Below are 21,588 nucleotides of genomic sequence, written 5' to 3'. Positions count from 1 at the left end.
TCTTGTTGCTGTTACATGATGAGCCAATCATTCTGTCTATAGTCTGTCTTGTTGCTGTTACATGATGAGCCAATCATTCTGTCTATAGTCTGTCTTGTTGCTGTTACATGATGAGCCAATCATTCTGTCTATAGTCTGTCTTGTTGCTGTTACATGATGAGCCAATCATTCTGTCTATAGTCTGTCTTGTTGCTGTTACATGATGAGCCAATCATTCTGTCTATAGTCTGTCTTGTTGCTGTTACATGATGAGCCAATCATTCTGTCTATAGTCTGTCTTGTTGCTGTTACATGATGAGCCAATCATTCTGTCTATAGTCTGTCTTGTTGCTGTTACATGATGAGCCAATCATTCTGTCTATAGTCTGTCTTGTTGTTGTTACATGATGAGCCAATCATTCTGTGTATAGTCTGTCTTGTGTCTTGTTACATGATGAGCCAATCATTCTGTGTATAGTCTGTCTTGTTGTTGTTACATGATGAGCCAATCATTCTGTCTATAGTCTGTCTTGTTGTTGTTACATGATGAGCCAATCATTCTGTCTATAGTCTGTCTTGTTGTTGTTACATGATGAGCCAATCATTCTGTCTATAGTCTGTCTTGTTGTTGTTACATGATGAGCCAATCATTCTGTCTATAGTCTGTCTTGTTGTGTACATGTGTTACATGATGAGCCAATCATTCTGTCTATAGTCTGTCTTGTTGTTGTTACATGATGAGCCAATCATTCTGTCTATAGTCTGTCTTGTTGTTGTTACATGATGAGCCAATCATTCTGTCTATAGTCTGTCTTGTTGCTGTTACATGATGAGCCAATCATTCTGTCTATAGTCTGTCTTGTTGCTGTTACATGATGAGCCATCATTCTGTTATATCTGTCTTGTTGCTGTTACATGATGAGCAATCATTCTGTCTATAGTCTGTCTTGTTGCTGTTACATGATGAGCCAATCATTCTGTCTATAGTCTGTCTTGTTGCTGTTACATGATGAGCCAATCATTCTGTCTATAGTCTGTCTTGTTGTTGTTACATGATGAGCCAATCATTCTGTCTATAGTCTGTCTTGTTGCTGTTACATGATGAGCCAATCATTCTGTCTATAGTCTGTCTTGTTGCTGTTACATGATGAGCCAATCATTCTGTCTATAGTCTGTCTTGTTGTTGTTACATGATGAGCCAATCATTCTGTCTATAGTCTGTCTTGTTGCTGTTACATGATGAGCCAATCATTCTGTCTATAGTCTGTCTTGTTGCTGTTACATGATAAGCCAATCATTTTGTCTATAGTCTGTCTTGTTGTTGTTACATGATGAGCCAATCATTCTGTCTATAGTCTGTCTTGTTGTTGTTACATGATGAGCCAATCATTCTGTCTATAGTCTGTCTTGTTGCTGTTACATGATGAGCCAATCATTCTGTCTATAGTCTGTCTTGTTGCTGTTACATGATGAGCCAATCATTCTGTCTATAGTCTGTCTTGTTGCTGTTACATGATGAGCCAATCATTCTGTCTATAGTCTGTCTTGTTGTTGTTACATGATGAGCCAATCATTCTGTCTATAGTCTGTCTTGTTGTTGTTACATGATGAGCCAATCATTCTGTCTATAGTCTGTCTTGTTGCTGTTACATGATGAGCCAATCATTCTGTCTATAGTCTGTCTTGTTGTTGTTACATGATGAGCCAATCATTCTGTCTATAGTCTGTCTTGTTGTTGTTACATGATGAGCCAATCATTCTGTCTATAGTCTGTCTTGTTGCTGTTACATGATGAGCCAATCATTCTGTGTCTATAGTCTGTCTTGTTGCTGTTACATGATGAGCCAATCATTCTGTCTATAGTCTGTCTTGTTGCTGTTACATGATGAGCCAATCATTCTGTCTATAGTCTGTCTTGTTGCTGTTACATGATGAGCCAATCATTCTGTCTATAGTCTGTCTTGTTGCTGTTACATGATGAGCCAATCATTCTGTCTATAGTCTGTCTTGTTGCTGTTACATGATGAGCCAATCATTCTGTCTATAGTCTGTCTTGTTGCTGTTACATGATGAGCCAATCATTCTGTCTATAGTCTGTCTTGTTGCTGTTACATGATGAGCCAATCATTCTGTCTATAGTTGTTGTTACTGTGGCATCTAGTCTGTCTTGTTGCTGTTACATGATGAGCCAATCATTCTGTCTATAGTCTGTCTTGTTGCTGTTACATGATGAGCCAATCATTCTGTCTATAGTCTGTCTTGTTGCTGTTACATGATGAGCCAATCATTCTGTCTATAGTCTGTCTTGTTGCTGTTACATGATGAGCCAATCATTCTGTCTATAGTCTGTCTTGTTGCTGTTACATGATGAGCCAATCATTCTGTCTATAGTCTGTCTTGTTGCTGTTACATGATGAGCCAATCATTCTGTCTATAGTCTGTCTTGTTGCTGTTACATGATGAGCCAATCATTCTGTCTATAGTCTGTCTTGTTGCTGTTACATGATGAGCCAATCATTCTGTCTATAGTCTGTCTTGTTGCTGTTACATGATGAGCCAATCATTCTGTCTATAGTCTGTCTTGTTGCTGTTACATGATGAGCCAATCATTCTGTCTATAGTCTGTCTTGTTGCTGTTACATGATGAGCCAATCATTCTGTCTATAGTCTGTCTTGTTGCTGTTACATGATGAGCCAATCATTCTGTCTATAGTCTGTCTTGTTGCTGTTACATGATGAGCCAATCATTCTGTCTATAGTCTGTCTTGTTGCTGTTACATGATGAGCCAATCATTCTGTCTATAGTCTGTCTTGTTGTTGTTACATGATGAGCCAATCATTCTGTCTATAGTCTGTCTTGTTGCTGTTACATGATGAGCCAATCATTCTGTCTATAGTCTGTCTTGTTGCTGTTACATGATGAGCCAATCATTCTGTCTATAGTCTGTCTTGTTGCTGTTACATGATGAGCCAATCATTCTGTCTATAGTCTGTCTTGTTGCTGTTACATGATGAGCCAATCATTCTGTCTATAGTCTGTCTTGTTGCTGTTACATGATGAGCCAATCATTCTGTCTATAGTCTGTCTTGTTGTTGTTACATGATGAGCCAATCATTCTGTCTATAGTCTGTCTTGTTGTTGTTACATGATGAGCCAATCATTCTGTCTATAGTCTGTCTTGTTGTTGTTACATGATGAGCCAATCATTCTGTCTATAGTCTGTCTTGTTGTTGTTACATGATGAGCCAATCATTCTGTCTATAGTCTGTCTTGTTGTTGTTACATGATGAGCCAATCATTCTGTCTATAGTCTGTCTTGTTGCTGTTACATGATGAGCCAATCATTCTGTCTATAGTCTGTCTTGTTGTTGTTACATGATGAGCCAATCATTCTGTCTATAGTCTGTCTTGTTGTTGTTACATGATGAGCCAATCATTCTGTCTATAGTCTGTCTTGTTGTTGTTACATGATGAGCCCATCATTCTGTCTATAGTCTGTCTTGATGCTGTTACATGATGAGCCAATCATTCTGTCTATAGTCTGTCTTGTTGCTGTTACATGATGAGCCAATCATTCTGTCTATAGTCTGTCTTGTTGCTGTTACATGATGAGCCAATCATTCTGTCTATACATATGTCTGTCTAAGTTGCTGTTACATGATGAGCCTTTATAAGCATTCTTCCCCTTTGTTGGAAAAGGAGTTGAAGTTGTATAAACACCTGCATCCCATAGATATAACGATGGCTTACAACATGTGATGCCTTTAACATGAACCTGCAGGTCTCTACATGTGAACCATGCCATTATAATGCACCTCAAAGGTTAAAAGGCATATGTATGTTTACTGTAACAGATTATTGTGTCATGAGCACAGAAAGAGTACATTTTGGTTCACTAACAAGTACCCCCTTTATTACAATTTTTTAATCACTCTGGGCGTTAATTATGCCGAATATGGTATACAGTCTGTAGTGTACATGGAAGCTTCCCGAAGTTGTTCACCAGATGTTCAGGGTGATTGGCATTCTCTTCTGTCAGAGTTAACTCCCTTTGTTTCACTCTGTCAGAAGAGGGATAACTCTTATAGATTAGAATGGGTTAATTGTAGATCTTAAATATTCACTAGTGTATAGCAACAGGCATAGCTTCTAAAGCTTTCTGCCTAAATCAATGGTAACACATTCAGATTCTTAGCCACTCAAACATTCAGACCCTTACCCACTCAAACATTCAGACCCTTACCACTCAAACATTCAGACCCATTAGCCACTCAAACATTCAGACCACCTTACCCACTCAAACATTCAGACCCTTACCACTCAAACATTCAGACCCTTACCCACTCAAACATTCAGACCCTTACCCACTCAAACATTCAGACCCTTACCCACTCAAACATTCAGACCCTTACCACTCAAACATTCAGACCCTTACCCACTCAAACATTCAGACCCATTACCCACTCAAACATTCAGACCCTTACCCACTCAAACATTCAGACCCTTACCCACTCAAACATTCAGACCCATTAGCCACTCAAACATTCAGACCCATTAGCCACTCAAACATTCAGACCCATTAGCCACTCAAACATTCAGACCCATTAGCCACTCAAACATTCAGACCCTTACCCACTCAAACATTCAGACCCTTACCCACTCAAACATTCAGACTCTTCGCCACTCAAACATTCAGACATTTATGTTTCATTATAGGTTGCGTGAATTTCTCTTAAATGACCAATACTGCATGTAGGACATATGTAGTGAAGGTAGCAAATAAATAAAGCAAAACCGACCAGACCTACACATTATCATTACTTATTCATTTACCTCAATTAAACCGTTTCTACTATTTTTTATTTCTGATCTTGAACTTTCTTGAAAGTTTATTTCTAATTCAGTATAAATCTTGAAAACTACAGTTAACAATGGTCAAAATTAGTCATGAAAAGTTGTGTTACTTACCAACTTTTGTAACTTTTGCTTAAATCTTTATAAATTACTAAGCATTTCATGATACCTATGACAGTACTAGATACACTAAAAACTCCACCTTAATATCATAACTTATCACAGAAAATTAAATTTATAGTATCATATATTCTTGCTTTTTTCAACAACCACTAAAGAGAACATGATTTCCATTTAAGTTCTAATTTTGAGTCAGAATTGAACATTTTAAAACACACCAGAAGGTGCAGAGATAATTGTACACATAGTTTTAACTTGTTCTAATATGCATATTGTTTTGATAAAAGATTTTCACAACATTCCTCTGTGTGCAGTAAATTTAACATAAATACAACGCTACTCATTGTTGAAGTCTGTGATATATACAATCCAATTCTATAATGACAAAAGACTGTAACTTTCAGCATAATCCTGAAGTAAAACTCACGTTTCAGTTATACGGCACATAGTTAGAACTGATGATCACTTTTTACTCTAAAATTAACTTTTTCGTAAAATATTTATGAATATTTGTAATCACGAATCTTTGTGAAACAGTCGCTAGTACTTGACATCAAAGTCTGGATTATCACTCAGGAGCCTGGTACATGCATATGTGATCCCTATAGGGCTTCTTATGTTTATATCGACGGCCACATCGGTTACACACAAATGGCCGCTCATTGGAGTGGCTACGTTTGTGGACCAGCAGTCGACTGTTACAGGAAAAAGACTTGCCGCAGACATCACACTTGTGGGCTCCCGTGCCGTGGTTTGTTTTGTTGTGGTCGTTGAAGCCAGAGTAAGATTTGAAGGCTTTTCCACAGTCAAAACAAAAATGGAAGAATTGGTTGCCATGGACATCCAGCATGTGATCTTTGAGCCTATCTCTACTGAGGAAGTGGATGTCACAGAGGGTACAGCGATGTCGACCGTTGTGTAACAGGATATGGTTGGCCAATCGTTTCTTTGATTTGAACGGAATGTTACATATAGGGCAGTATGAGGCTTGGCTATCTTCTCCAGGGTGACCCACTTCTCCTCCATCGGTCTCGACTGGAAAAGAGAACCGTAGGCTAAAGTGAGATCAACACTGCTATATCATTATATATACATAACAACATAAACAGATAGCATAATATACACAAATTTACAGGCATCATTAGAACACAACATAGGAGATAAACTGAATAAAATCTACAAGGAGAGAGCCAATAATACTAATACAATGGATAAATAGTAGTATATATAAATCAACCAGTAGACATTCATGAATGGGGGTTTCCCTGTCACATGATACAAATTAATGGGGGATTCCCTGTCACATGATACAAATTAATGGGGGTTTCCCTGTCACATGATACAAATTAATGGGGGATTCCCTGTCACATGATACAAATTAATGGGGGTTTCCCTGTCACATGACACAAATAAATGGGTTCTTCCCTGTCACATGATACAAATTAATGGGGGTTTCCCTGTCACATGACACAAATAAATGGGTTCTTCCCTGTCACATGATACAAATTAATGGGGGATTCCCTGTCACATGACACAAATTAATGGGGGTTTCCCTGTCACATGATACAAATTAATGGGGGTTTCCCTGTCACATGACACAAATAAATGGGTTCTTCCCTGTCACATGATACAAATTAATGGGGGATTCCCTGTCACATGATACAAATTAATGGGGGTTTCCCTTTCACATGATACAAATTAATGGGGGTTTCCCTGTCACATGACACAAATAAATGGGTTCTTCCCTGTCACATGATACAAATTAATGGGGGTTCCTTGTCTCACAATACAAATTATTTGGGGGGTTGGGGGGTGGGTAGGGAGTCCCTATCACACGATACAAATTAATGGGGTTTACCTGTCAGACGATACAAATTAATGGGGTTTCCCTGTCAGACGATACAAATTAATGGGGTTTCCCTGTGAGACGATACAAATTAATGAGGTTTCCATGTCAGACAATACAAATTAATGGGATTTTCCTGTCACATGATACAAATAAATGGGGGTTTCCCTGTCACATGATACAAATAAATGGGGGTTTCCCTGTCACATGATACAAATTGATGAGGTTTATAACACCACATGATACAAATTAATGGGGGTTTCCCTGTCACATGATACAAATTGATGAGGTTTATAACACCACATGATACAAATTAATGGGGGTTTCCCTGTCACATGATACAAATTGATGAGGTTTATAACACCACATGATACAAATTAATGGGGGTTCTCTGTCATCTCTGCCACACAATAAAATTTGTGGATTTATCCTACCAAATGATACAAATTGATCATGTATACCTGTATATGACAATAAGATTTGCCCAGTTCAAATTTCTGGGGTTTGGTTACTTAAAATGCAATAAGTATAATATGCATGTTGCATCACCTGCTTTTCATTTCCTATATACAATTAATCCACAGGTCCACAGGTGTCACACCTAACCCACCAGCCACTTCTGACCTATCGGTCACACGTGACCGACCTATCGGTCACACCTGAGCTACTGCTCACACCCAACCTGCCTCTGGGTAGGACTCAGAAAGTCACCGAGGAAAATGTAGTCCTAAAGATGGACTATACCCACATCATCTTTCCATCATAATGTTTATACATGTATCTCATGTAAGTAAGGTATAATGAAATACAGTATACAGTTGAACCTGTTAACTCATAAGAGGATAATTTCTAAATCTATGACCAGCCAAAGTGATTTAAGCAGACATGTAATTGTAAAACCACGGATAATCCTAATCCTTATGGATGACTTTCAGATTTATCTGTCAAACACTTTCATTGGACCCTTCTAACTGTCATTGATATAAAAACTTGTATGACTATTAGAAGTTTCCACTAGGGTTACAAGTTTTTAACAAGTATAGACTTAATGGTGAAAGAGGTTTCAATCACTGACAGGCCACTAAACCAGTAACCAGAGAAATATTGTTCCTTTCTGGATCCTGTTTTAATGGACCACATAATTATTACTTTTTCGTTTCAGCCCTTACAGAATCTAGGTTATCCATTACTGAACATTATAATGATGGTAATGGCAACACCTACCATGTGAATTCACTACAGGTCACCCGAGTTGTTGGCCCCTAGAGAAGGGAGACAACTAGTCTGAATATGAGTCTTTAATCCATGCTTGTGTTTGTAGGCCTTTCCACAGTGAGGACAGATGAATGGACGCTGGTGGGAATGGCTTCGCATGTGTACCACAAGACGATTCCGGAGAGCGAAGGATTTCCCGCATACCTCACACACAGGACATTCCAAAGAAGTCACATGGTAGACTTTCTGGTGGTCCTTTATACCGGCGTCAGATTTGAAACCCTTACCACACTCGAAACAGAAATGTGTGAACTCCTGGCCGTGGTGCTGGAGTAGATGGTCCTTCAGATTTTCTTGGGTAGCAAACGGCAGAATTTCACAGATGCGGCAGACAATGACAGGCTGTTGGTGTATGGTCTGGTGCTGAATCAGGTCCTCTGGGGACTTACAGATCTTCTGGCAGGCAGAACAGGGGTACCGCTTCACGGTCCTCACCGGTCCAAACAGGGCATCCTCTCCCCCTGGGCTCAGCCCACCTAGACAGGAGATAAAACAAAGATGGGTAAGGGAGATAACCAGTAACAAGGGGAGACAACAGTGGCAGGAAGATACTATCACCAAGTTGTTAATCAGGCACAAACATGTAATGAATAAAGTTATGAAACTTTCATTAATGAGAAATTGTTAGATAGTTCCCTTCACCAGATAATGGTTTTAAACACAACAGAAGCTATCCAATAGGTAATGACATTTTAAACTAATAATGATTCTCGAAGCAGAATAAGATGTACTGTCATCTTTCTCTGTACCACACAAAGAAATCTGTATTGAATTGTGGGGCAGGAACTCAATGACCTTCTACTGGACAAAATGTCAGCATTATACAAACATGGTATAGGTGGGTGTTAGGTATGTACATATATCTACATCACTTTATGTATGTTATAATCTCTGACATTGTATGTAAAACAACCTAACCCCTCCATTACCCCAAACAGCTGTCTCTATGGAAGATATAGGTACCATTTGTTTTCTATGTGTTACCAAAGATAGAATTTCTTCAAACAGAAAATTTGTATGCTTCCTATAATCAGTATAATTCACTGAACTTTATACTTGTCCGTCTGTTTGTCCTTGGACACAATTATTGACTACTCTTCCTAAACTAATATAAGGATTTCAACTAAACTTGCTGGCAATAAGCCTTATACAGGGTCAATGTGTGTTATCTATATTGGAACAATATATCACCTCCATTTTTTTTTTTAGAATTATGTCCCTTTGTTAAAAATGATTAAATGCCTACTCCTAAACTACTGGAGGGATTGCAATGAAACCTGGTGGCAATAGTCAGTATACAGTGAGATGTGTATAATTTATATTGGAATGAATAAATTATTTGTATATTTGGTGGAGAGTTGGAGGGGGGAGGGCCGGCGGGGAAGCTAGCCTCCTAGAAAACAGGAAATCATCATTTAATAGTAGAAATATAATAAGGCTGTAAAAGGAATTCAGCTATTTAATGTCAAAAGATTCTCAAAGTTCTCAAAAGGTGGCATTTCTCTGTTCTCAAAGATGATGCAGTCTTTTTGACTACTACACAAGAGATAAAATATTATTGGCTTTTATGGTTGAATATCTAGTCTATTAATGTGTAACAACTCAAATCATGTACAATTGTGGTAACTTAATCTCTCTTGAGACATTGTTTTGAGACGTATGGTGTCTTGTCAAGTAACACCTCTATTGATCAATCTTGTCTAAGATTGATAGAATATTTCATCCCCTTGAGGACAAGGCGGAGAAATCTTAATCTGAGGGGTAAAATCATTATACTTATCGACACAAGGCTTGCTGAGTGTTAGATATCATAGAAATCCTACCCTGAGAGTTGAGATTTACATTGTCTCGCTCTCAATGGAGTGAATAAATATTTTTCTCCTAACCTGTTCGCTTTACTGTTCACATTGCATAAAAGTACAATGTTGACATGATGCATTGTAATACTATTAATATCATGGCAACACTGTTATGGTATTCTTCTTGTGATGTCATATAATTGGTCTGTACATGCAGGCTGTCTAGCCCTGGGTAAGGTACACACATTATTGTCTGATATTGTGACGTCATATAATTGGTCTGTACATGCAGGCTGTCTAGCCCTGGGTAAGGTACACACATTATTGTCTGATATTGTGACGTCATATAATTGGTCTGTACATGCAGGCTGTCTAGCCCTGGGTAAGGTACACACATTATTGTCTGATATTGTGACGTCATATAATTGGTCTGTACATGCAGGCTGTCTAGCCCTGGATAAGGTACACACATTATTGTCTGATATTGTGACGTCATATAACTGGTCTGTACATGCATGCTGTCTACAGCTGGGTAAGGTCACAACACATTATTGTCTGGTATTGTGACGTCATATAATTGGTCTGTACATGCAGGCTGTCTAGAGCTGGGTAAGGTCACAACACATTATTGTCTGGTATTGTGACGTCATATAATTGGTCTGTACATGCAGGCTGTCTAGAGCTGGGTAAGGTCACAACACATTATTGTCTGGTATTGTGACGTCATATAATTGGTCTGTACATGCAGGCTGTCTAGCCCTGGATAAGGTACACACATTATTGTCTGATATTGTGACGTCATATAACTGGTCTGTACATGCAGGCTGTCTAGCCCTGGGTAAGGTACACACATCATTGTCTGGTATTGTGACGTCATATAATTGGTCTGTACATGCAGGCTGTCTAGAGCTGGGTAAGGTACACACATTATTGTCTGGTATTGTGACGTCATATAATTGGTCTGTACATGCAGGCTGTCTAGAGCTGGGTAAGGTACACACATTATTGTCTGGAATTGTGACGTCATATAATTGGTCTGTACATGCATGCTGTCTACAGCTGGGTAAGGTCACAACACATTATTGTCTGGTATTGTGACGTCATATAATTGGTCTGTACATGCAGGCTGTCTAGCCCTGGGTAAGGTACACACATTATTGTCTGATATTGTGACGTCATATAATTGGTCTGTACATGCAGGCTGTCTAGCCCTGGGTAAGGTACACACATTATTGTCTGATATTGTGACGTCATATAACTGGTCTGTACATGCAGGCTGTCTAGCCCTGGGTAAGGTACACACATATTGTCTGATATTGTGACGTCATATAACTGGTCTGTACATGCATGCTGTCTACAGCTGGGTAAGGTACACACATTATTGTCTGGTATTGTGACGTCATATAATTGGTCTGTACATGCAGGCTGTCTAGAGCTGGGTAAGGTACACACATAATTGTCTGGTATTGTGACGTCATATAATTGGTCTGTACATGCAGGCTGTCTAGAGCTGGGTAAGGTACACACATTATTGTCTGATATTGTGACGTCATATAACTGGTCTGTACATGCATGCTGTCTACAGCTGGGTAAGGTCACAACACATTATTGTCTGGTATTGTGACGTCATATAATTGGTCTGTACATGCAGGCTGTCTAGCCCTGGATAAGGTACACACATTATTGTCTGATATTGTGACGTCATATAATTGGTCTGTACATGCAGGCTGTCTAGCCCTGGGTAAGGTAGACACATTATTGTCTGATATTGTGACGTCATATAACTGGTCTGTACATGCAGGCTGTCTAGCCCTGGGTAAGGTAGACACATTATTGTCTGGTATTGTGACGTCATATAATTGGTCTGTACATGCAGGCTGTCTAGAGCTGGGTAAGGTACACACATTATTGTCTGGTATTGTGACGTCATATAATTGGTCTGTACATGCAGGCTGTCTAGCCCTGGGTAAGGTACACACATTATTGTCTGATATTGTGACGTCATATAATTGGTCTGTACATGCAGGCTGTCTAGAGCTGGGTAAGGTACACACATTATTGTCTGATATTGTGACGTCATATAATTGGTGAGTACATGCAGGCTGTCTAGCCCTGGGTAAGGTACACATATTATTGTCTGGTATTGTGACATCATATAATTGGTCTGTACATGCAGGCTGTCTAGCCCTGGGTAAGGTACACACATTATTGTCTGATATTGTGACGTCATATAATTGGTCTGTACATGCAGGCTGTCTAGCCAGGGTAAGGTACACAATTTTGTTATTGTGACGTCATATAATTGGTCTGTACATGCAGGCTGTCTAGCCCTGGGTAAGGTAGACACATTATTGTCTGGTATTGTGACGTCATATAATTGGTCTGTACATGCAGGCTGTCTAGAGCTGGGTAAGGTACACACATTATTGTCTGATATTGTGACGTCATATAATTGGTTTGTACATGCAGGCTGTCTAGCCCTGGGTAAGGTAGACACATTATTGTCTGATATTGTGACGTCATATAATTGGTTTGTACATGCAGGCTGTCTAGCCCTGGGTAAGGTAGACACATTATTGTCTGATATTGTGACGTCATATAATTGGTCTGTACATGCAGGCTGTCTAGCCCTGGGTAAGGTAGACACATTATTGTCTGATATTGTGACGTCATATAATTGGTCTGTACATGCAGGCTGTCTAGCCCTGGGTAAGGTACACACATTATTGTCTGGTATTGTGACGTCATATAATTGGTCCATACATGCAGGCTGTCTAGCCCTGGGTAAGGTACACACATATTGTCTGGTATTGTGACGTCATATAATTGGTTTGTACATGCAGGCTGTGTAGCCCAGGGTAAGGTACACACATTATTGTCTGGTATTGTGACGTCATATAATTGGTCTGTACATGCAGGCTGTCTAGCCCTGGGTAAGGTACACACATATTGTCTGGTATTGTGACGTCATATAATTGGTTTGTACATGCAGGCTGTGTAGCCCAGGGTAAGGTACACACATTATTGTCTAATATTGTGACGTCATATAATTGGTTTGTACATGCAGGCTGTGTAGCCCAGGGTAAGGTACACACATTATTGTCTGATATTGTGACGTCATATAATTGGTCTGTACATGCAGGCTGTCTAGCCCTGGGTAAGGTACACACATTATTGTCTGGTATTGTGACGTCATATAATTGGTCTGTACATGCAGGCTGTCTAGCCCTGGGTAAGGTAGACACATTATTGTCTAATATTGTGACGTCATATAATTGGTCTGTACATGCAGGCTGTCTAGCCCTGGGTAAGGTACACACATTATTGTCTGGTATTGTGACGTCATATAATTGGTCTGTACATGCAGGCTGTCTAGCCCTGGGTAAGGTAGACACATTATTGTCTGGTATTGTGACGTCATATAATTGGTCTGTACATGCAGGCTGTCTAGCCCTGGGTAAGGTAGACACATTATTGTCTGATATTGTGACGTCATATAATTGGTCTGTACATGCAGGCTGTCTAGCCCTGGGTAAGGTAGACACATTATTGTCTGGTATTGTGACGTCATATAATTGGTCTGTACATGCAGGCTGTCTAGCCCTTGGGTAAGGTACACACATTATTGTCTGATATTGTGAGGTCATATAATTGGTCTGTACATGCAGGCTGTCTAGCCCTGGGTAAGGTTAGACACATTATTGTCTGGTATTGTGACGTCATATAATTGGTGAGTACATGCAGGCTGTCTAGCCCTGGGTAAGGTAGACACATTATTGTCTGGTATTGTGACGTCATATAATTGGTCTGTACATGCAGGCTGTCTAGCCCTTTGTAAGGTAGACACATTATTGTCTGGTATTGTGACGTTATATAATTGGTCTGTACATGCAGGCTGTCTAGCCCTTGGTAAGGTAGACACATTATTGTCTGGTATTGTGACGTCATATAATTGGTTTGTACATGCAGGCTGTCTAGCCCTGGGTAAGGTACACACATTATTGTCTGGTATTGTGACGTCATATAATTGGTCTGTACATGCAGGCTGTCTAGCCCTGGGTAAGGTACACACATTATTGTCTGGTATTGTGACGTCATATAATTGGTCTGTACATGCAGGCTGTCTAGCCCTGGGTAAGGTACACACATTATTGTCTGGTATTGTGACGTCATATAATTGGTCTGTACATGCAGGCTGTCTAGCCCTGGGTAAGGTACACACATTATTGTCTGATATTGTGACATCATATAATTGGTCTGTAATTGCAGGTCTGTACATGCATATTGTGACTCATATAATTGGTCTGTACATGCAGGCTGTCTAGCCCTGGGTAAGGTACACACATTATTGTCTGGTATTGTGACTTCATATAATTGGTCTGTACATGCAGGCTGTCTAGCCCTGGGTAAGGTAGACACATTATTGTCTGGTATTGTGACGTCATATAATTGGTCTGTACATGCAGGCTGTCTAGCCCTGGGTAAGGTACACACATTATTGTCTGGTATTGTGACGTCATATAATTGGTCTGTACATGCAGGCTGTCTAGCCCTGGGTAAGGTACACACATTATTGTCTGGTATTGTGACGTCATATAATTGGTCTGTACATGCAGGCTGTCTAGCCCTGGGTAAGGTACACACATTATTGTCTGGTATTGTGACGTCATATAATTGGTGAGTACATGCAGGCTGTTTAGCCCAGGGTAAGGTACACACAGTATTGTCTGGTATTGTGACGTCATATAATTGGTTTGTACATGCAGGCTGTCTAGCCCTGGGTAAGGTACACACATTATTGTCTGGTATTGTGACGTCATATAATTGGTGAGTACATGCAGGCTGTCTAGCCCTGGGTAAGGTAGACACATTATTGTCTGGTATTGTGACGTCATATAATTGGTCTGTACATGCAGGCTGTCTAGCCCTGGGTAAGGTACACACATTATTGTCTGGTATTGTGACGTCATATAATTGGTCTGTACATGCAGGCTGTCTAGCCCTGGGTAAGGTAGACACATTATTGTCTTGTACATGTAGGCTGTCTAGTCCTAGGTAAGGTAGGCACATTATTGTCTGGTATTGTGACGTCATAAAATTGGTCTGTACATGCAGGCTGTCTAGTCCTGGGTATTAGGTATCATTAGTTGTTCAGGTGTTAAAGAGAAATACAGCTCACCTATAACCTTTTAAACGAAAAAGGTCTTACCAAATAGTTGCGTTACATTTATATGTGCTAGAATATTACTTTACAGTGAGCACCAACCTCTAAACATGGGGCTGTGGTGTCCGAGTGATTAAGATGTCTTGACATATTACCACAAGACCTCCACCTTTGGGTTGCGAATTTGATTCCCTTGTGGGAAAGTTGCCAGGTATTGACCGCTTGTTGGTGGTTTTTCTCCAGGTACTCAGGCTTTCTTCCACCAACAAACCTGGCATGTCCTTACATGACCCTGGCTGTTAATAGGATGTTAAACTAATAAAACCCACACCCTCCAAACAGAATAAATACTGTCTAACTTGATGTTGAATCACTCAGCCACGTCCAATTTACGTTGCGACACGAACAAATTAATGGTTGTTTACATATGACATAACAATATTTTATATATTTTTTTCATTTTATTGGTGAAAACATCAAAAAGTATATCGAGTATAACTAAAGTGAATATAAACAAAAGGAAGGGAGTGGGCACTGACAAAGTGTGGTCCAGTAAAACGTAACACAAAAACTCTACAGTATATTTTAGCATTGTTTGTCATATTTTGACATGCATTGGTGTGAACATACATTGGGTGTTCTCTCATATCCAGTGGTGTGCGTTAGCGCACCATGATAGATATATGCTAAAACACCCAATGTATGTTACATATCAATGCATGTCAAAATTAGACAATCATTGTTTAAATTTATATTTAGTCATTATTGATTTAAAAAGAAAATAGATAAAAAGCAAACATGAAAACAAAACTTAATACGTCTGCATAGAGAGAAATATGGTCGATAGAACAGCCTATAATTTGGCAGGAAATACTGGGTGGCACTGGCTACTGGTGTGTTGTCATTGACAACCGACTAAACATTAACAGTAGATTATACAAAGATAAATACAACATTTCAATCCATTTCAAATATTGTAATTAGAATATATTTTCATATTGATCGATTTAAAGAATATTTTAACATGTTTGCAATGAATTCTCACACTGGCTTAAACCCAGTGTTTTCTTGAAATCTTGAACTCTGATTATGGTATAAGTACGCCAGAGCCTAACTGCCAGTGTTGAAATTAGAAAATAACATACATTGGGCTTCATAGCAACATATAGGTACTGTGCAGTGGCAATGTAATTATTGTGACCATATCAATTACATTATACAAAATTATTTCAATGATCAACATTGTGACTATCCAATAAAGGTCAATATTATAACCAGAGAAAGTTATACAAAACATACTCAAAGATCAACTTTTCCTTCCATGTTCATTTTTTTTACAAACAACATTATATACAACGTTTTTGTTTCAACTCCCATTCTTAATTTCAACAAACTTTATTTCGAATAACGAAAAAGGATCAAACAACAGGCATTGCCTATATTAGTATAACTCCCATTCAAAAGATACAGCAACACATTTTCAAATCAGCACAATCTTTCACATATATATATATGTTTAATCTTGTCATAGAAACTCTCAAACATCCTACACTATCAACTGTCAGCTTCTCCCATCAAACATCCTACACTATCAACTGTCAGCTTCTCCCATCAAACATCCTACACTATCAACTGTCAGCTTCTCCCATCAAACACATACACTATCAACTGTCAGCTTCTCCCATCAAACATTCCATACACAATGAATAACATACTTTCATCATACTACATAAATAATTACAACCAAACCGTGAGATAGTCACATCAAGTAATTAGCCTTACAAGCTATCTGTGAGATAGTCACATCAAGTTAGCCCTACAAGCTATCTGTGAGATAGTCACATCAAGTTAGCCCTACAAGCTATCCGTGAGATAGTCACATCAAGTTAGCCCTACAAGCTATCCGTGAGATAGTCACATCAAGTTAGCCCTACAAGCTATCCGTGAGATAGTCACATCAAGTTAGCCCTACAAGCTATCCGTGAGATAGTCACATCAAGTAATTAGCCTTACAAGCTATTAGTGAGAAAGTCACATCAAGTTAGTCCTACAAGCTATCCGTCACATCAAGTCCACATATCTGAATAGTTCACATCAAGTTAGCCCTACAAGCTATCCGTGAGATAGTATCACATCAAGTTAGCCCTACAAGCTATCCGTGAGATAGTCACATCAAGTTAGCCCTACAAGCTATCCGTGAGATAGTCACATCAAGTTAGCCCTACAAGCTATCCGTGAGATAGTCACATCAAGTTAGCCCTACAAGCTATCCGTGAGATAGTCACATCAAGTTAGCCCTACAAGCTATCCGTGAGATAGACATAAGTTAGACCACATCAAGTGAGATAGTACATCAGTGCTCGTGAGTAGTCACAAGTATCCGTGAGATAGTCACATCGAGTTAGCCCTACAAGCTATCCGTGAGATAGTCACATCAAGTTAGCCCTACAAGCTATCCGTGAGATAGTCACATCAAGTTAGCCCTACAAGCTATCCGTGAGATAGTCACATCAAGTTAGCCCTACAAGCTATCCGTGAGATAGTCACATCAAGTTAGCCTACAAGTACTCGTGAGATAGTCACATCAAGTTAGCCCTACAAACTATCCGTGAGATAGTCAACTCAAGTTAGCCCTACAAGCTATCCGTGAGATAGTCACATCAAGTAATTAGCCTTACAAGCTATTTGTGAGATAGTCACATCAAGTTAGCCCTACAAGCTATCTGTGAGATATTCACATCAAGTTAGCCCTACAAGCTATCCGTGAAATAGTCACATCAAGTTAGCCCTACAAGCTATCTGTGAGAAAGTCACATCAAGTTAGCCCTACAAGCTATCTGTGAGATAGTCACATCAAGTTAGCCCTACAAGCTATCTGTGAGATAGTCACATCAAGTAATTAGCCTTACAAGCTATTAGTGAGAAAGTCACATCAAGTTAGTCCTACAAGCTATCCCTGAGATATTCACATCGAGTTAGCCCTACAAGCTATCCGTGAGATAGTCACATCAAGTTAGCCTACAAGCTATTCGTAAGATATTCGCATCGAGTTAGCCCTACAAGCTATCCGTGAAATAGTCACATTAAGTTAGCCCTACAAGCAATCTGTGAGATATTCACATCAAGTTAGCCCTACAAACTATCCGTGAGATAGTCACATCAAGTTAGCCCTACAAGCTATCCGTGAGATAGTCACATCAAGTTAGCCCTACAAGCTATCCGTGAGATAGTCACATCAAGTTAGCCCTACAAGCTATCCGTGAGATAGTCACATCAAGTTAACGTCACAGGTGGCTTCCCTGACTTGCATGACTACAAACATATTTATTATATAGGTTAGCTTCTATTTCCCTGACCATTTACAATTCAACCTTATATACCATTTTGTATCGGGTAATACATAATAATATTGCAGGAAGACCCTACCATTGCATTTAAAGGCAACCTTATTTACCTGGGGCAGACTCGTCTGTTATCAGCTTTAAAATGTTCTTAACAGGTAACAAACCAAAATTTACATGGAAACTAGTCTTATCAACCACCTCTGTATAAAGACCACCTGCTTAATAAGACCGCTTTCTGCAGATCCTTAATTATCAAATCAAAGACGATCTGACCTGAGTATAAAGACCACTGTGCTATACAGACATACTTTTTCTTGTCTGTTGACCTTCAAAATATCTTCTAGTGGAAAGAATACTTCTACAGTTTAATTGGATTTAGTGTTGTGTGAGAAATTCTAAGGATAATGAATTGCCTTGTCAGTATAAAGATACCATTAGTCATATGGAACAATAGTTAAACATTATCAGTACCATGCCATTGTATTGTCATCGTGATAGTTAGGATCATCATACACGTAATCCAGTGTCAAATGGAAATTCTGGCCAAAACTAAAGCACTGAATTACAGCACATTTTCTGTCTCGTTTCTACACTTCTAGATTACATTATATTTTTTTTTTTTCAAAATTGTGAATTTGATGTTGTTGACTGTTTTCAGTTTTTAGTTCACATGATGTTGCTGGTCCTTTTCCTCATTGACGGTGTTTGGTTGCCACAAATTTTTGTATGTCGTGACAGATCCTGAGAGAAACGGAAACTCTTGCCACACTTGGTACAAACCTCCGACTTGACCGAGTAGTGAGAACTCACATGACCCTTGTAATGACTAAGATGCATGAACTTCTTATCACAAATCTCACACTGGAAGTTAAAGCGCTGCTCGTGCACGCTCTGTTTGTGCATGCGTAGTCCAGTGTTACTGGTGTACTTTTTACCACAGTGGTCACACACTAGGTGACCTTGACCCGTGTGTTTGAGTTTGACGTGCTTGTTGAGCTGGGCTTTGTTTGTATAGGATTTAGGACACTTAGAACATTTAAATATTGGTACAGAATGGGTCTGTCTATGTTTTATCATCACTTGTACACTATCAGTCACAAAATCACACTCTGGACATTCCGTGTTAGGGCCACAAGGGGTCAAGGTCATCGTGTTGTCAGGACCAGACAAGGTTGCCATAGCCGCCATCGTGAGCTCAGAGCCCGGGGGGAACCCCTCCTCGGGCCAATCAACCGTCTGTAAATATGGGGATGAAACTTCAAGGGAACCCATTTCAGATGTTTCTAATTTCACTTTGGGATCTGAAAAATAAATAAAATATTGGGGGTATTATAAATATTTAAAAAGAACACCTTTAAGTTGATAACGTCACTCAAAGTATACAACTGAAACAACCCATACCCATCTCCGTTCAGTTCTCATAATACTAAATAAGACAACATATTATTCATATTATTACACCAGAAAATGCACCAATTAGCACAGAACTGAATCTTCAGAACTTGTTATTGTAATGAGAAATATTAATTCTTATACCTTATGTCGTCTTCTCATCTTCATATATTCTGTCCTTCTTAAAGCTTACACTTATTCCTTTTAATCTTAGGTACAGTCCATTATCCTCAATGTGAATGTAGAGACCTACTGTAAGACCTTAACCTCCTATGACCCTTGAACTGTAAAATCCTTGATATTCTGTCTTTTTTTGCCATTGACCCCATTAAATCTCTAGTCCACTTGTTTTCTGTAGTCATCGACCTTTCATCTTTAAAGGGACAATTCACTCAGGCTAATTCTTTTACATAACCAAGAAGTGAAATATGGCCTAAATGTATTGTTCTATATTTCTTATGAAACAAATAACGTTAAACATTGACAAATTCAACGTCATTGTAAAGTATTTTAATTAATATCATTGAAATATCAAATCGTTGATCAATACGATTAAGTAGGTAGAATATGGACGCTGTACCTATACCCGAGCCAAAGTCACGCACGTTAAACAAATGAACTACATAACCACTTCGAAGGACATAAAAAGATTTGAGTCAAGATAATTCACCTAATAAGGTAAACAAACTATTGTCGATTTGAGGAGTTATAGCCAAAAGTTGCATTACTCTATGAGCAAGGGACAGGGTTCGGCATACAAGAAGTTTGACCACAATGTGTAATGGCGGACAGCGAGCGAGTTTGGAAATTTCACACACATGTCACCGACATGGGCTTTTCAGGCACATCACAGTTAAACCGACTGATCTAAATTCCATTAGAACTGGGTTTTTTCCGATATATGTACAAATTTTAATGTTCTCTTAGAATGAATTGTCCCTTTAATAGTCCCTGAACTTTAACCCTGTAAAGTCATTAACCTTTAACCCTGAAAAGTCATTAACCTTTAACCCTGTAAAGTCATTAACCTTTAACCTTGTAAAGTCATTAACCTTTAACCCTGAAAAGTCATTAACCTTTAACCTTGTAAAGTCATTAACCTTTAACCTTGTAAAGTCATTAACCTTTAACCCTGTAAAGTCATTAACCTTTTAACATGTAAAGTTCTTGATCATTAAACATGTTTACTATCACTGTTGAGTTAGAGTCTGTGACCTTTATCCTCTTAGAGTCTTTGACCTTTAACTTATAGAGTCCTTCAACTTTTATTGTCCTTAATCTTTTAAAATGTCTATTTTTACTTTTAAACCTGTCTCTTTGACCTTAAATTTCCATGCCATTCCATCAATAAACTGTGAAGTTACTACAATATATTGTAAGTAAGGTGTGCCTTTAACTACATCAATTTTATGTCAGGCTAGTGGTGTGAATGTAGAGAAGTGTGTTACTCTGACAACTGATATGTTCATAAAGTATAACAAACAAACAAACAACATTTTGATATCTACCATTTAATAGTTAACACTGAAAGCTTTATATATATATTACACATTCTAGGTACACGAACAAGGAGAACAAGGTTATACCAAGCATTGCGATGTCTATCGCGACTAGAAGTAGTCATAGAATCTATATGTGTTTACCTATCTACACAGATTGGTGTTATCCTGGATCAGATACATTTCTTAAAGATGCTCCACCGCCGACAGAGCATAAATGACATTCATCACTTGAACAATAATGGGTGTTTAATCGTGTATATACATGTTTAATTAACACAAAAAATATAATAAAATAATTCATTTTGCCTTTGG

At 38.8% G+C, this 21,588-nt stretch overlaps 1 protein-coding gene across 4 annotated transcripts in view; it reads right to left on the bottom strand.

The window, feature by feature from the left end:
- The window catches only part of LOC138329648 (protein sister of odd and bowel-like), a 108,772-nt gene that overhangs the window by 9,889 nt on the left and 77,295 nt on the right, over positions 1 to 21,588 (bottom strand). The window contains exons 5-6 of one of the 4 annotated variants that reach the window (XM_069276809.1): positions 8,025 to 8,551; positions 5,856 to 5,989 (exon numbers count right to left, since the gene is read on the bottom strand). The exons of 1 other annotated variant lie outside the window; for it this stretch is intronic. In XM_069276809.1, the coding sequence (XP_069132910.1) occupies positions 8,037 to 8,551 (515 nt within the window). In that variant the 3' untranslated portion in view covers positions 5,856 to 5,989; positions 8,025 to 8,036. Of the gene's footprint in view, positions 1 to 4,417; positions 5,990 to 8,024; positions 8,552 to 17,617; positions 19,684 to 21,588 lie in introns of those variants that run through there. 2 more of the 4 variants (XM_069276833.1, XM_069276802.1) reach the window with 2 other exon arrangements.

Source organism: Argopecten irradians, chromosome 8 (assembly GCF_041381155.1).
Source record: "Argopecten irradians isolate NY chromosome 8, Ai_NY, whole genome shotgun sequence".
In the NCBI taxonomy this organism is placed as follows: domain Eukaryota; kingdom Metazoa; phylum Mollusca; class Bivalvia; order Pectinida; family Pectinidae; genus Argopecten; species Argopecten irradians.
Note: the sequence above shows the minus strand (reverse complement) of the source record. Positions and strands in the feature narration are given on the sequence as shown.